General features: G+C 43.1%; 1 protein-coding gene across 2 annotated transcripts in view; it reads left to right on the top strand.

Moving 5' to 3' along the window:
- LOC119167322 (uncharacterized) overlaps window positions 1-14656 on the top strand; it is a 60857-nt gene extending 46201 nt beyond the window's left edge. Inside the window, exons 7-10 of one of the 2 annotated variants that reach the window (XM_075866683.1) lie at window positions 6375-6516; window positions 6573-6646; window positions 13828-13914; window positions 14428-14656. In XM_075866683.1, the coding sequence (XP_075722798.1) occupies window positions 6375-6516; window positions 6573-6646; window positions 13828-13914; window positions 14428-14491 (367 nt within the window). In that variant the 3' untranslated portion in view covers window positions 14492-14656. The remainder of the gene's footprint in view (window positions 1-6374; window positions 6517-6572; window positions 6647-13827; window positions 13915-14427) is intronic. The other variant, XM_075866684.1, reaches the window with a different exon arrangement.
- Window positions 14657-15326: the final 670 nt, after the last annotated feature.

Consider the following 15326-nt stretch of genomic DNA (forward strand, 5'->3'; position numbering starts at 1 on the left):
GGAATAGGTAAATGCTGGAAACTGGATATCAGACAGGTAAACGTTTCATATATCCTTATTTTTTGCATGTGCAAATTGTTGTACGTATACTTTTATATTCCTGCTATACATTTGAACGAATTTGGTATTGATAGATCTAAAAACAATGTTTCGGACAGAGTTGCAGAAACATCTTGAAAGTGATGAAAATACGTATTTCATTCCGGGCTTGTTGCAAAAATACTGCTGTTGAGAATAATTTATTTTATAATATACCTCTCCTAACGAGCGACCGAAAGCGAAGTTGTGTTGACAACGTCAATTTAAATTTAGCAGGAATTTCGGGCGAATTGTCGCAGAATTGCTGTAGTCCATTTTTTAACTATCATGAAGAAACTATATAATGGACAAGATACTTCCAAAAAACAGAACGCCTTTTTTGTAAATCGTGATTCCCCACAGTGTCGAATAAGCTTTTTGTTTTTACTGGCGAGCTTGTTATCTACAGCTCAAGCACTCGAAATGAAATGTGTGACGGAACATGCAGACTACTTTTTACTTTTTTGGAGAGGCATAAAAAGTCTCCTTTAATGCCTTCATCAAGTGAAGTACCATAACTAGCCTATAATAAACGAGATTTCATCATCATGTAGGTATATTTTATTGCACGGGTGTTAAATTTTATTAGAAATTACACAAAGTTACAAATTGACGTTTTACTGCCGTGAACAAGAGTTCCATTTTCGTATGAGTGGCATTTCCCTTTTGTGCACACCAATGACAATATTCGTATGATTTTGTTATCAGTGCTGAAGCATTTGTTGGCGTTGTATAGAGAGCTCTCTGTGGCGCAAACGTCAGTGTAATATTTCGGTATAACAAACTTTAATACAAAATCCTTGGTGATTTTCTTTTGTATTCTATGCAAAACTCTTTTAGTTAAAATGAATTCATAATAAAGCATATTTCAGTTGAACTGTTGTTTAGGCTAAATCAATGAAGTTTAGCGCTCCTCATCCCTGGTATAGTCCAGGTGTTCTAACCACAAGTGACTTGTTCATCGGTGGCGGGGAAACATCGCTTGTGCAGCAGTGCCACCATAGCAAAGTGGCCAAGCGGGAGACGAAAATGTACCACCGAATCATTACTTGCCCAGAGTTTCCATGTTTAGAAGTGCTTTGAAATGTAGAAAAAAGCCACACCTTTGCCGTAAAGGCGTAGCAATGAACGCTAAAGCAAAAAATTGGACGGTCACGCGCCGAATGGCAAGAAGATCAAAACATGCCCCGCGTTTCTCACGCACAAATGACGCACGAAACGTTCTCCCAGGTAGAGATGAACGCAAATAGGCGTTTCAGTTGTTACTTCACTGTATCAGAAAAACGCGCTCTTTTCGCTAACGGAGACTGTGCAACGATTGAAGTTAACTTTGTGCGCCCGGTAACTATACCAGCATTGTTCCGAGGAAAACCCGATCCTCCCCGCCGGGAGATAAGCGCGCGCGAGTAAGCGTCGTCCCCATCCTCTGCGTAGGGCAAAGTAAGCGTGGGAGATGAGAGTACGCCCCGCCCCGTCGTGATTAGTCGTGATGATCTGGCGAGGCGCGCTCATTGCGCCATCTTGCTGTAAATGGTGCAAACATGGCAATTCCCTCCCTCCCCGATATGTCCGTCAACAGTGGTAAGTGGCAGATATAAATAGCTTGCTATTTATATCTACCACTTAGCACTTAACACCTAATATAAATAGCCAGCGAGCTGCTGGCTTAGTGGTTGGCGCCTCGTATCCGCAACTCAGAGGCCCCAGCTTCGATTCGGCGTTGTGGCGTCTTTTTCTCGATTGTTTTTCTTTCTCGTGTTTACGTATATATAGGAATACATACATATACGGTGAATGACGACGACGCTGACACCGGCAGCAAAAACCAGCCGAGAGTGTCGATATTATTGAATAAAAGGCAGGACGTCGACCAAGAGGTTGTCAAAATATAATAAAAAGACGTATTGGTTTCCACAAGGAAGCCTTGTTCTTAAGCTGGAAAGCCGAAGCCTGCAGTTTAAATGCGCCATAATAATCGCCTGAGGCTTGCATACGTAAGAGGTAGATTGCCGACGTTGTGGTTGTGTTTTCTGCTGCTGGGATTGTCAAAGATTCACGTAGTGCTGTTTCATTCAGTTCTCTTCCCTGGCAACACCTGTTGCTTGATCTTAGTCGAGGCCGTGGTGCGTTTTTTTTCTGCGTGTGCGAGGGCACTGCAAATAACTTTTTTTTTCAATTTTCACTTCATTGAAGTGCTTCTTTTGACGTCGCTTGAAATTTTCGCTTTCACCCACGTAGACCTAAGTGCAGTTAGCACAAGGAATCGTATATACAATGTCAGGAAACGTTTCCTTTTTTTAATTTTTTCTTAACGCTGACAAGCTCGTGACATAGCTTATGGCTCGAGATGTGGGTGATTTGCACAATATATCCACGCAGAACACGTGCCAGTTCTTCGCTCATGCCGGCAACGTACGGAATGGAGGCGCGACGCTGGTTGAGGGAATTACGTGGCTCAGTCGGGTGCACGGCTCGTTTCTCGGACGAAACAATAAAACTTTTGGGGTACGCACACGCAGGGTGTTCGCGTCGGATGACCGCGAAGTCTGAATCTAAGTAAGTCTTCTGGCTTGCTAATATTTTAGGCCCTTTTTTATTAAAGAATATGCCACAGACCGTTCGTGCCTTACGGGTTTAATCAATGCGAAATAAAGATAAGCACTACTATGTACGTCCTTGTTATGGACTTTTAACGACAGACGCTGTCGGTGCCGCTGTATCACTACATCCATAAAAAATAGACGTCCAGTGCTCTTCTCTTCCACGGTGAATTTGACAGCTTTCTCAATGCTATTCAAGTGTTTCGTGAACTTGAACAGGCGTTCATTTTACATGATGCAAGAGCAGTCATCATCGTATCGGAAGAATACTTTCCGAGGAGGGTCGAAGGATGCCAGAGACCGGCTTTCCATTGACTCCATAGCCTGTTTGACCGCCTTTATGGAGATCGAAGCGCGCATAGTTGATCCATGCAGCTGCTTGTGAATGACACCATGGAAAATAAAGCAGGTATTCCTTAAACAGAAATCAAGCAGTCTTTTACGAAATCCTGAATATAAAACACGGTACGTTCACCAAGCTTCTGAGCAGCTTCACAATGGCTCACAGCAAGTGCCACAGGAACAAAGGTAAAACGGAAAATGAGGTCGAATGGCACCATGACTTCATCGTCACCCACCGTGAGATAGCCCACCTTGGCAATGAAGTTCTGCGAGACATGGATGAACGTGCTTCTTTGCAATGTTCGTCTGAAACAGTAGGAAGAAGAATGCGACGAAAATGTTGCAATTGGTGGTGCACGTTGAAATTCTGTATCACAAGCCATGGCTGTAGGATATATTAAAAGGTGTCCAGACTTCGTGTCACAGCAATGATCTGCGCCAGAAGCAGTGCACACAAAGGTAGACTCTCTGGGCAACTGTGCATTTTTTGCACTTGAAAGCGCCAATTCAAATAAGAATTACAGAAATATTTTCAAAACAAATTATCTTTCACACTCTCAACCTGCTATCTACTGAGTGCAATTCAGTTCTATATTTAGTGAATTTTCAAATAAATGAACTATAATATAGGTTACTGGTAGTTCACTCGCGTGAAGGTTCACGGAGTTCACTCATCAGGGCGGAAGCTTTATACGCTCATCAGCCACGAAAATTTGCCGGCATCCCATGGCAGCATCGCCAATCAGCAGCGTATACGCTGAAGATGCGAAAGAGCATCATTATGCACTTTCAGTTGAATACCACGCACATCCCTCACCCCGTGTGTGATTCTCTGACGACGTGCCACTCAGTCGAGCCCCCTGACCTGTCGCATTTGCGGTACGTTAGTGGGCTCGACTAAGTTTTACGTTTACTGTCTATGTGGTCGGTTAGTGGGTTCAATTCATGAGATCATCAAACCATCAGATGATCTAAGAAAATGACTGAAGGGCTTAAGAAACTATTCGTCATAAGAACTTGTTTATATTTGGATGATTATCTGTTCAGTTTGCAGTGTCAATGGCAAGTGTTTTATTGCCTGCTTATGAATGTCTTTGTAACTCTTCATGAGTGTCTCTCCGATTGGGCTGACTTAAGAGATGCCGAAGGAGGCATCTCGCACGCAGTGTACCACTCAGGCTGGAGTTACGAGCCGCCTTCGCAGTAGGCTATCCTTCCGTCTTCGTCGGCCTTTAGCAAGTTATTAAAGATAGCTATCACAAAGTCATCGTCGTCGAACAATTTCAAGTCGTCCTACCTACACGCTTCGGAAGCTCCTCTCCTGATACACTCGAAATGCCTAAAAAGAGAAATGTACCCGCACCTTTTGCTCATTTTAGTGGCTGAGGCAATGAACCGAAAATGTCTACGTAAGAATGATGCCGGCGACAATGCAAGATTGATTGCTCATAAAGTGAAACAAAGTAGTAGTGATGCCATATGTGCTCTCTGTAACCCGTTTCCTCAAGAAGATAGGACAACGTATGTAATGGATCAACAAGGCCACGGTAGGAGAAGCCGATGAAGAACAGGTGAGCGTTCATCATGTCTCTGTGCTCCGTCACACGTAATAATGTCAATTTTTTCTCAATATCCCCCACAAGTTGTTGAAGTTGGCGAATAAAAATTGTCCCGTAAGGAGACGAGGAAAACAGTGTGTGGTCAAACACAGAACACTGTTTGCTGACTGTGTGCGAGGCGCGGTGTTTATACAGTATCTCTTGTCTCGCGGGGACGATTAGGTAGGCAGGCCGGACAAATGCCTAAACGACCGCTCACATGAATGATTCAATAAAATTTGTAATGACAATGATTGCGTCCCGGCATTGCACATGACCACGTGTGGATGTCCTCCACAGTTTTAAAGGACCGCAGCTGGATGTAAGATAAATGATGAGCAAGCGTGCATATTCAATAAGGCTACGTGCTCAGGTGGCGCGAGATAGCAGTGGATAAGTAAGCAAGCTATTGGTGGAAGTATCTGACAAAAAGCTCTGCTGCTTAGAATACATCATTTCACGGAGCTGGCCAGTGTGGTTAGTGCTTTTTTGGTGGTTTCCTATCACTGCGTGCATCACTTGCCTGTTGTTTTTTCCTCATCATTTTTCCATCACTTTCCTGTCCTGTTTTTTTTATTGTTCACGCAAGTACATATAAAATGTATGTTGTCAATAAATATTCCTTTGGAGGTCAGTACTTGTCATATGTTTCAATTTCATGGCCTTGTTTTTGTCTGTGTATCTTAGGGATGCACAAGCAAGTCGCCCAGTTAACTACTTTATTTCTTTACAGCCATTTTTTACTTTCGTGCAGGTGCAGGTTCAGGTGCAAATGAGTTGCACGAAAAAAAATTGAAGTTCAAAAGGAAGACACCTGGATACAGCGCACACCAACAACCAAAAGTTTATTGGAGAAAACAGCCAGATATATGCGGTTACGGGAACAGGACTTGTAGTCATCGTAGTCAAGTAAAGCATCACTGTGGTGAAACCTTACGCCAAGCTGCTTTGGCAGAGGTGGCATCATGGAGGGCGACCGAGCCATCCTTTTCGAGAGCTGGCGCCTTTGTGCTCGGGAGTCGACTGGGTGGCTCTGGCTTGTCTCGGCTTGACTCACCGTGAACGTGGGTGACGTCGAGCGTAAAATGATCCGCTGGGTCAGCTATCTCCGTTGGGAGGCTAGTGCATGGTGGCAGCAACGTTTGTTGTCGCGTCAAGGCATAACCACAGCGACTCGGTGACGCATATGTACTTGGGGCTTTGCGCATGCGCAATACCACCGGCCTAATGTCCTCGGTTCATGAGCCACTTGGATACCAAGCAAGAAAACTTTCTGTTATGACACTTACCCCATAAATACCACCAACAGAAGCCAAATCAGTGGATTAGGCAATTCAGTCATGAGAGAAAAATAAAACAGACAGGCGAATGCATAGAAATAACGGTAGCACACCATTCGAAATAGATATTTCTAGCAAGGAAACCAGCGCAGAGTACGTGCAATATTGAGATCACGTGAATGCCGTATTGTCATTCGTTGGCCGTTGTGGCAATACGAACTGCAGCGAAAGCAAGGGATTGCAAACAATCAATAAAATGCTCATTTTCATTTTATAACATGCTGTCCAAGGGTACTTCCAGGGCATAGCTTCTGAATGTTACTCAACTATTTATAATATAACGAATTCCATTCATCCCTATTTCCAGCAATAAATAATTGAGCTGCACTCCGTTATTACATGGGCCTCTTTTTGATTTCTTTATGTATTTGCTAATTAGTAACATACATTCACTGTAATTTGCTTTGTTCTTGCAGTTTGTATGTACAACGCAACGTATATGGACATACAACACGAGTGCAAGTGAATACATTCGATGTAAGATGGACCAAGCGAAGAATTTTACTCACACATCTATTTTCTTCAGACGGACGTACTTTTTTGATGAGCAACAGTAAGGTATATATATCACTTTCTAAAAAACCCGCACTTATTTTATTACTTTACATTCACAGCCGATGGAGAGCCAGGAACCTCGAGGGATTATTTTCAAAGCAGCAGAAAGATGTCATGCACGTCCGCAACCAAGGTACGCTGAAAAACTCTTACTTTAGTAACGTATTCCCAATTACGACAATGAAAAGGTGAGAGAACCGCGCACTTCAAGCAACTTGTTCCCTGCCATTTCTCAGCCCTACCGTTTTTGTTTTGATTTTGCGTGCATTGCAGGGTATAGGCAAAGCTTCCACTTGCGCTTCACTAATCCTCTGAGCGGAAAGCTTTTCCACACCGACAACTGGGCACTAGGGCACAATTGCCAGGCATTGGCCAGGTTGTGCTAAATTAGCTACATGTTTGCGTTGGTGGTTGCAGAAAAAGTTGTCCTGGCCACTTTGTCACCCCTTTGACATGAAGCCACTTAGCAGTACACCGAGATGTCACAACCACTGTCGTTCGAGTATGCTGTGTCCAAACACTGTGATCAATGGACATTTGCAGCTGCTGAAATTCGACTTGGCCCATGTAGAAACGCATTGCAAAGAGAGGGCGAAGAAAAGGCCCCAAGCAAGGCACTAAGCGACATCAAAAATGCCTCTCAGTTGTTTGTCAGTGCCGGGGTTCACGTCCTGCATTCATCCCGTCGTCTTGGCGCTGTTTGTCTACTAGAAACCATGAGCCAACAATCGCGAAACCGTGCCAGACTTGTGGACTTTACATGAGCATTACACACAACAAAAATTGGGCACCCTTAAGCTTCGTCTTTCGGAGTTGAACGCGATAGCGAAATCCGGCCCCTAGTGCGTCCTCAACCGTCAAGTGCGTTCTTATTGGTATGTTTTGTGACACACACACGCACACACAAACGCACACAAACGCGCGCGACGTACCTATACCAGTGCAATGACTGTGCATTGTGGCCACTTTACTCTGCTAGAACGGCGCTCTGCTGTAGTCGAGACACGTTTTAGACAATGTCTCCCAGATGACACACACACACACACACACACACACACAAACGCGCGCGCGGGCAAGGGCGACGTATATATAATAATGCAATGATTGTGCAGTGTGCCCACTTCCCTCTGCTACAACGGCGCTCTTCTGTAGTCAACACAGGTTTTTCACAATGCCTCCGAGACGGCACACAGACACAAACACACACACGCACGCACACGTGCTTGCTCAACTGGTACATACAGGTTTTTTATCTAAAGCAAGAGCCGCATGGACTCCAAGATGCACGCTGAGCGTTCGCCATCTTGGAGGCCATAAAGACTCTCATAATACCTCACAGATGGCAGCAGATTATCTAGCGTTTGCTTTTTGCTTGATCAATGCCTCTGGAAAGGCATAATATGTTTTCTGCTGGATGGACGTAGTTGTCCATTTTCAAAGCTGTTTGAAAGTTCCTGTGTGTTTTCAGCGGTGGTGGCTGCACTATCCCGGCCGTTTTAGACGTAGTTTGGTGGCCTCTCAAATGCGCCTACAAATCACCGGATGGACTCGTTTTTGTCATGACACCTGTCGAACAAAATGCGTTACGGAGACTCCTTCAACTACATGGTATTTATGTAGTTTTTATTCCGAAGCAGCTGCAAGTAACATCATGGCTTTGTGGTAGGACACCTGCTTGCCACGCGAACGCCCCGGTTTGATCCTCAATAGGACCGAAACCTTTAGACTTTGCTTTGTTTGCTTCTTCCTCAACTTTTCGCTCACCAACAACCCACGGTGCCGATGCTGACAGCAGAATTTCTGCGACACGAGCTCTCTAACGTTAAAATTGGGAGATGCCACATACAGTGGGAATCGATATGTGAATCACGAATGAGGAAGGTTTATATGTCACTATAAAATCTTAATACCATTACGAGGTGACGTAAATTATGCCGTACATGACTTCCATGACAAGATTATTATGTTTGTGCCATGCATTTGAGTGTCTTGTCCAGCAACGTCACGTAGCACCAAATTTGGTATATCTGATGCTAGCGAAACAGCCGCAAGCACGCTATTAATGTAGCATGTAGTCAAGTTTTGCATGACACGCATGTCAAGATTATCAAGTTTGGACGTGTCATTTACCTTCATCGTCTATTCACGTTATGTAATACCTAATTTTGTATATGAGAAGCTTGCGAAACCACCGTGAGAGCATCATGAGCGGGGTATATTGTCATGTTTTTACGTGACACGCATGTCATATTTTAGTGTTTGCACCAATCATACACTTCGGTAAACATTCACGTCGCGTAATACCAAATTTGATACATGTGAAGCCAGCGAAACAGCCGTGAGTGGATCATGAGCATGCTGTGTTGTCATGTTCTTGCGTGACACGCATCATGTTTGTTCAAGTCATATACCTTGGTTACAATTCACTTACCGTTATACCAAATTTGGTATATGTGAAGTTAGCAAAGAGAGTGCGAGCGCACCATGAACGTGGCGCGTAGTCATCACTTACATGACATGCATTTCATAATTTCTACGATACGGTCTGTAATAAAGTTCGCTATGCAGTCATGACATACCACACCAGTTTTGCGTTGTCTCATGTGAACAAAACCACTGCAAGAGCAGCAATATCATGAAATATATAGCATGATATTCCTGACATACATGTCATGATTTTCATGTTGTGACTAGTCACTTACGCTCGTTATACACTCGTGTCATGTCATACCAATTTTCATATAGATAGGCCAGGAGATTTAGAACTCGTAGACAGACAGACAGACAGACAGACAGACAGACAGACAGACAGACAGACAGACAGACAGACAGACAGACAGACAGACAGACAGACAGACAGACAGACAGACAGACAGACAGACAGATAGATAGATAGATAGATAGATAGATAGATAGATAGATAGATAGATAGATAGATAGATAGATAGATAGATAGATAGATAGATAGATAGATAGATAGATAGATAGATAGATAGATAGATAGATAGATAGATAGATAGATAGATAGATAGATAGATAGATAGATAGATAGATAGATAGATAGATAGATAGATAGATAGATAGATAGATAGATAGATAGATAGATAGATAGATAGATAGATAGAAAGAAAGAAAGAAAGTCGCCGAAATTCACTAAGAAATGCTTCATATTTAAAATCATTTTGCATACGTCGCTGAGATGTAGCGAAAGGACGGAGCAAAATTACCATTCTTGTCCTCTTGAGTATTTTCAACAAATGCAAGAAACCTGCTCGTGTTTGCCCCAGTGGCTGTTGCTTGGGCTCGACACCCCTTCATTTTCTTCATTCTATAACACAGTCCCATAACTGTCTACCATATAGCGTGCTAACTGCCTTGCGAAGGTAAACTTTCTGAACAGAGCACTTAGTTCTATGGTCAGAAACTAGCTTCCGGCGGCAGACACATGTGATGTCACGACCGTGAGGCATTTTCGTCACACGATCCACCTACCATAGCATTGGTGTGTGAGTCGGCGTGCACAAGGACTACGTCAGCGCCTTGAAGGGGTAGTGATGTTTTGGGTACCGTATTGGTGGCAGAACGCAGAAGCAACAAGTACTCCTTGCGCAAGCGCTTCCGCTAATATGTTAGCTCCTGTCGATGTAGCACTCAACGTGACATATCGAGATCTGTTAGCTAAAGTATCGCAGCGCCGAAATCTTGCAGCAAGTACATTACGCATCGTCGAAGAAATACGTGGGCTTGAGTCATCATGGTCAGCAGGTAATTAACTCAAGGCGGCTGTAGAAGGATGAATAATAAACAACCACGGCTTAGTGTCTTCGATGATGCGAATGATTTGTTGCCACCACGATGTTATTCAACGACGAGCGACGAAACGCCGCAAAATGGTGACAAAACTGCTGGTTCTCATGTTGTTTGTATCACATAATATGAGTGCGCATTATAGTATGCGAGAAAATGGTGATATGTGCTTTTGAGTGAAAGCGAAGACAGAAGCAGCTGCCAGTGGCGCTGAAGTTTGGAGAGGTGGTGGTGTGTTCTTCACTGGAAAACATTTACTCTCGCAGTTTATTTCATGGGACATCGCAGCAACCTTGTCTGCCATTCTTAGTTTTTTGTGCTGAGGCCCGGAGTGCTTGCTTCCCTGTTCAGATCTGCTAAATGTCTTGACAACTCGCAAAACTCATCTAGGAGGCTTTAGAGCATCTTGCGTCGCTTCTTGATATTGAAAGAACCTGACCTTGTGGCACCCTCTCAGGACATTGAGGTTATTCATACAAAGATCGACAAATGAGATTTTGAAGAGCCAGGCGACATTCTCGTTTTGTTCTTCTAAGTGCCCTCCTTTTTCAAATTGAGGTGCACAGCGAAGTTGGAGAAGACATCTGCGAGCAAGATGCGAAGTAGTAAAATGAGGCTGAAGTGACACGTGGCAGAAAAGCACGTGTTCGAGCCATAAGAGATGTTATTGCTGCAGGTGTTGTGCCTCATGGTAGCCCCAATGCAGCTGTGAACTACAGCATTGTCGACTCCATGCACCAGTTCTAGGGTCGAAAATGTGTGGCGACACTAGAACTAGTGTCGTCCAGTGAAACAGTGTCGCCCAGTGACTCCTGGCGAATCTTGACTGACTCAATGTCTTTATTCAATATTCGGACTAAACTTTTGTACACTAACTGTCCCTGATAAAACTGGTTAACGTATTTTGAGAAGGCCTGCGATTGCATTCACAAAGCAAATGAGGAAGTTATAAATTGATTACCTACTTTGTCTATGAGAACGAGAACGTTTGAGAACTTATTTTATATGGCTCTGCCAGTATTGATGAACTTTGGCGGCTGTTCAAAGCAGGTGTATGCACTTCTTCAGGCAATACCTTCTACAGACGCAAAAGAACACTAAATTACAACCCATTCACTACACGCAATGTTATTGAGATCAAGTGCAGAATAAAAGCAATAAAGAAATAGATTAGATGATGCCCAGTTCCATACTTCTGCTGAAAATGAATTCGGTAAAAGGGCTGCTAAAAGAAGAAACAAAGATAGCGAGATACCAATTCTATGGTATAACGCTTAGCAAACTTATGAAGCATTCAACTCCGAAACTCTGGCGTTATATTAAACGCATACAACCTCCTGTAAAGCCGTTGCCGCCTAAGAGAGAAACAAACAAGCAGAAGCGTTTGACATTTTTCATATTGTTTAATCTCCTGACATTGGCATAACTCAAGCCCACCTGCGACAAAATTTCCAGCGAAATGAGGCACTATGTGCATCACTTTTTACCGAAACAGGCATGCTCTTTTAAAATTATATGATAATAAATTCAACGGCCTGAACCGCTTCATGAAGCGGTACCTCGAGCCTGTAAGAAATGCTTATGCCTTCTCTACAACCATAAGTTTCCGATCATTGCTCGCCACCTAAATTTACCAGTATAAAAGTTATTGCAAATGTTGTGATGCTTCTTTACAATCAAATCACAGACTCAATTTCTTTCACTTGTACGTCTTGCGGAACTTTGAAGCATATTGTCACGTCACTCCGGGGGTGTCGACAAGGTTTATTGACGTCTGGGAAACGGGGCTCTAACCAAGCGCGTTGGTTGGGCTTGTTTGCCAGAGCCGGGGCCCACGTGCACTTCTTTTCTCTGTGGTGTGTGCCTTCACCTTGGCATACGACCCACTACTAGAAGTAGGTGCAATACAATACTGAAACTCGTTACCTAGTTAGTTGAAACGAACATGGCTCTATATTCCTATCAAAATGGCTTCAGAGCTAGTCTGTCTAGTGTTCAACAACTTGGTGCAATTCGGCATTATTTCACAAAACAAATTAATGACAAGACAGATGTAGATAAAATCTTCCCATACTTTTGAAATGCCTGCCATGCGAAATGTTAGTAAAATTTAAATATATAATAAAGTATGGCCTGTTTTTCGCTGGATTAATTTTATATGTTTGACGGACCTTCACCAGTTTGTTCAGCTAGGAAGTGGCGTTTGCAGAAGAATGCCAGAAGAATGCCAGAAGAATGCGGCTTCTTTCTGGAATAACTCAGGCTTGCACTTTGACCGTTACTTAGCTCCTCCTAAAAGGCATAACTCGTCAGGTTAGGTTATTCGCAGATTACTACGTCTCGTATAGAAAAATACGGATACGGAAATACCAAATTAGTCCTAATAAGGATTTTCATTTGTTGGCATAGTGTTGTGAGAGCTGGTAAATGGTCATCTATTTTGACAAAAACAACAGTTGCGATAATATTTATACAAAAAAACAATCACTTTTCTGCATGGCTATGATAATGTCATTTTTAACACGATCACACTTTATAAAAAAATTGGTGTCGTGATAATATGAGATTCAGAAAGATGGGTGCACATAGAACATGTTGTAATCAAAGTGACTAGAAAAATAATGTTTTCAAAGTGGGCGCTGCGGTGCTGGTTTGTGGCTCCTGCCTAAACGTCACGGCGTATGTCACGCCACAGTGTTATTCGAAATGTAATGCTCAGGGTACGTTTGCGCACAATGTCTTATTCAACCCACCTTACAGCCATCGAGTCAGCGTCGTAACACTATCACTGTATATCCCCTTTCACAGCGTGGGGAGTAGGCAAAGTCTGTTCTGTTTTAAATTACGTATTTTCGTTTGCCCGACAGTACCTTTCATTCATGATAAACTTTTTTGTTGAAAGTTTTGATCGCCATATTGACGCAGAAAGCCTGCAATATTTCCAACCCTGTACGCAGTTCATGTGCAGAAAAGATTAAGGTCAAGAACACTGTCGAAAGGGTGCATCGCGTTCAGTACATCTCCTGAGAAGAAAACGATGACTTTCGATGTCGAGTCAATTTAGTAGATTGTGTAAGGGACCTTGTGAGATTTTGCTTTCGCTTAGTTCTTGTATTTTTTGTAGTTTCTCTAATATCGGCCTACTATACCTGGTTGACCTCTTTAACTCACTAGAAGCTAGCCAGACCATAACGTCAAGGAAACATAAATGTAGGATGAAGTAGTTGTTTTTTTTTTACCTCAAGGGGCTTCAAATAAGGCAGAACATTGGCGTCGACAATTCTGGATGCGATTGTAGGTTCCGCAGTTGCTTAAAGAGTAGTTATGATTGACTCAGAACATAGACAATAGCCTCAATTGGCGTTCGAAGTGACAAAGATTTTATTGAGATTACCTAAGCTAGACCAAATGTATACAACTGTCTATGTTTCATAACTTAGGCCAATCACCATTTCAGCGCATTTCACCTGAATCAAAGACTGTATTTGGTCGGATGTTATTTTTCAGGAGGCATGTTTATTACCAAGGAGAAGGTGCTATATATCCACATGCGCTACCGGTGCGCCGTAATGAAAGTCTCGCAAGAACAATTCGGTAAGTAATGAGTCTAAGGAAAACAAACTACTATTTTTTATCACGTGGGTGATTGCATGGGCTGTACGAAGGAGTATATAATGTTTTCAGAAAATATGTGCGTATTCTAACGGAGAATCCAGCATAATTATCGTGATTTTCACAGTGAACAGTTTCAAATATCGATATCACTAAAGCACGTCATAGAAACAAAATTCTGTTAGCTATCATAACATATATTCAGAGAGGACGTGATAAAGAATAAGTGCACTATACACAAGATTGGCCCCCACCTTTCTAAGCACCTTTATGAAGAGGATCAAAACAATTATGTACTGCGGGCGTTCACTAAATACAGCCTCGTTCTTACAAAATGTTCATCTTCATGTGTTTCCTCTTCAGCATCGATCGTGTTAAATCGGCTGAATAGTGACCAGTGCCGCAGGTGTGCTCACTGCGCCATTTTTTGGTACCTCATAAATGTTGCGCTATCTGTTACGTCAATAATGAAAACCCTTTGCTGTGCCTTTGCAGGTTGGGAACCCTACTTCGACTTGCGGCTTTGGGATGCGTGGGTAAAGCAAGGACCTCACCCTAAATGCGTGCAACAGTTCGCGAAGCATGCACCTAGAGGAAAGGTTATATATGGGCCGCTGTGTGACAATATCCTTCATATTAAGTGATATGCACTAAAGTTGTTGTTGAGTCATTAGGGTAACAAGGATCATCGGCGAAAATAAAGTTCAGCATAGTGAAATTTGAATCGGCTGTGATATATAAAGAAATGCACGCTATAATGAATGCGCTCTAAACTTTCTGTAGGCTAGCGTATTTCTTTCTTCGAGAACTTGCACTGGCTTCTTGATCATATAAAACTATGGGCTCAAGTACGTCGTTTATTTCATTGCTAGCTTTTTCTTGCTCTTTGCAGAAAGAATCTGTAGCGCCTTCTTGTGCACTTCAATGATTGTAGATTAGACGTGTGCACTAGCTCTGAGTAGCCCAGAATGCTCAACTCCAGGCCCAGCCCGTGGGTGAGGCTAGGGTGGACCGATGCCTCTTCATCTCGTCCCCAGGCTGGGCTTGAGCTACCTTGTTTTTTTTTATCCGCTGGACCATGCAAGGTGGAAGATCCGAATCAAGCCCCAACGTAAACACGCAATTTTTTTGTTCGCCCCGTAAAGCCTTCTTCGCGACTGTCATGCGTCGTTTGCTTACGTTTCACTTTGATATGTTGAATAAATTGGCACTATATTGTAAAATGATATCCTCGATGACTACGTAGAAAGTCGTCATATTCTCGGGCTGGGCCAGGCAGGATCCAGATCTTTGTGGGTATTTTTTTTTACTTTTTGCTAGGACCAGACAGGATGGGCTCACAGCACTTCAGCCTTGGCCTCGGGCGGGCCTACGACGCAGTCAGCGGGCACAGG

This window comes from Rhipicephalus microplus, chromosome 6 (assembly GCF_043290135.1).
Source record: "Rhipicephalus microplus isolate Deutch F79 chromosome 6, USDA_Rmic, whole genome shotgun sequence".
NCBI classification, from domain to species: Eukaryota; Metazoa; Arthropoda; class Arachnida; order Ixodida; family Ixodidae; genus Rhipicephalus; species Rhipicephalus microplus.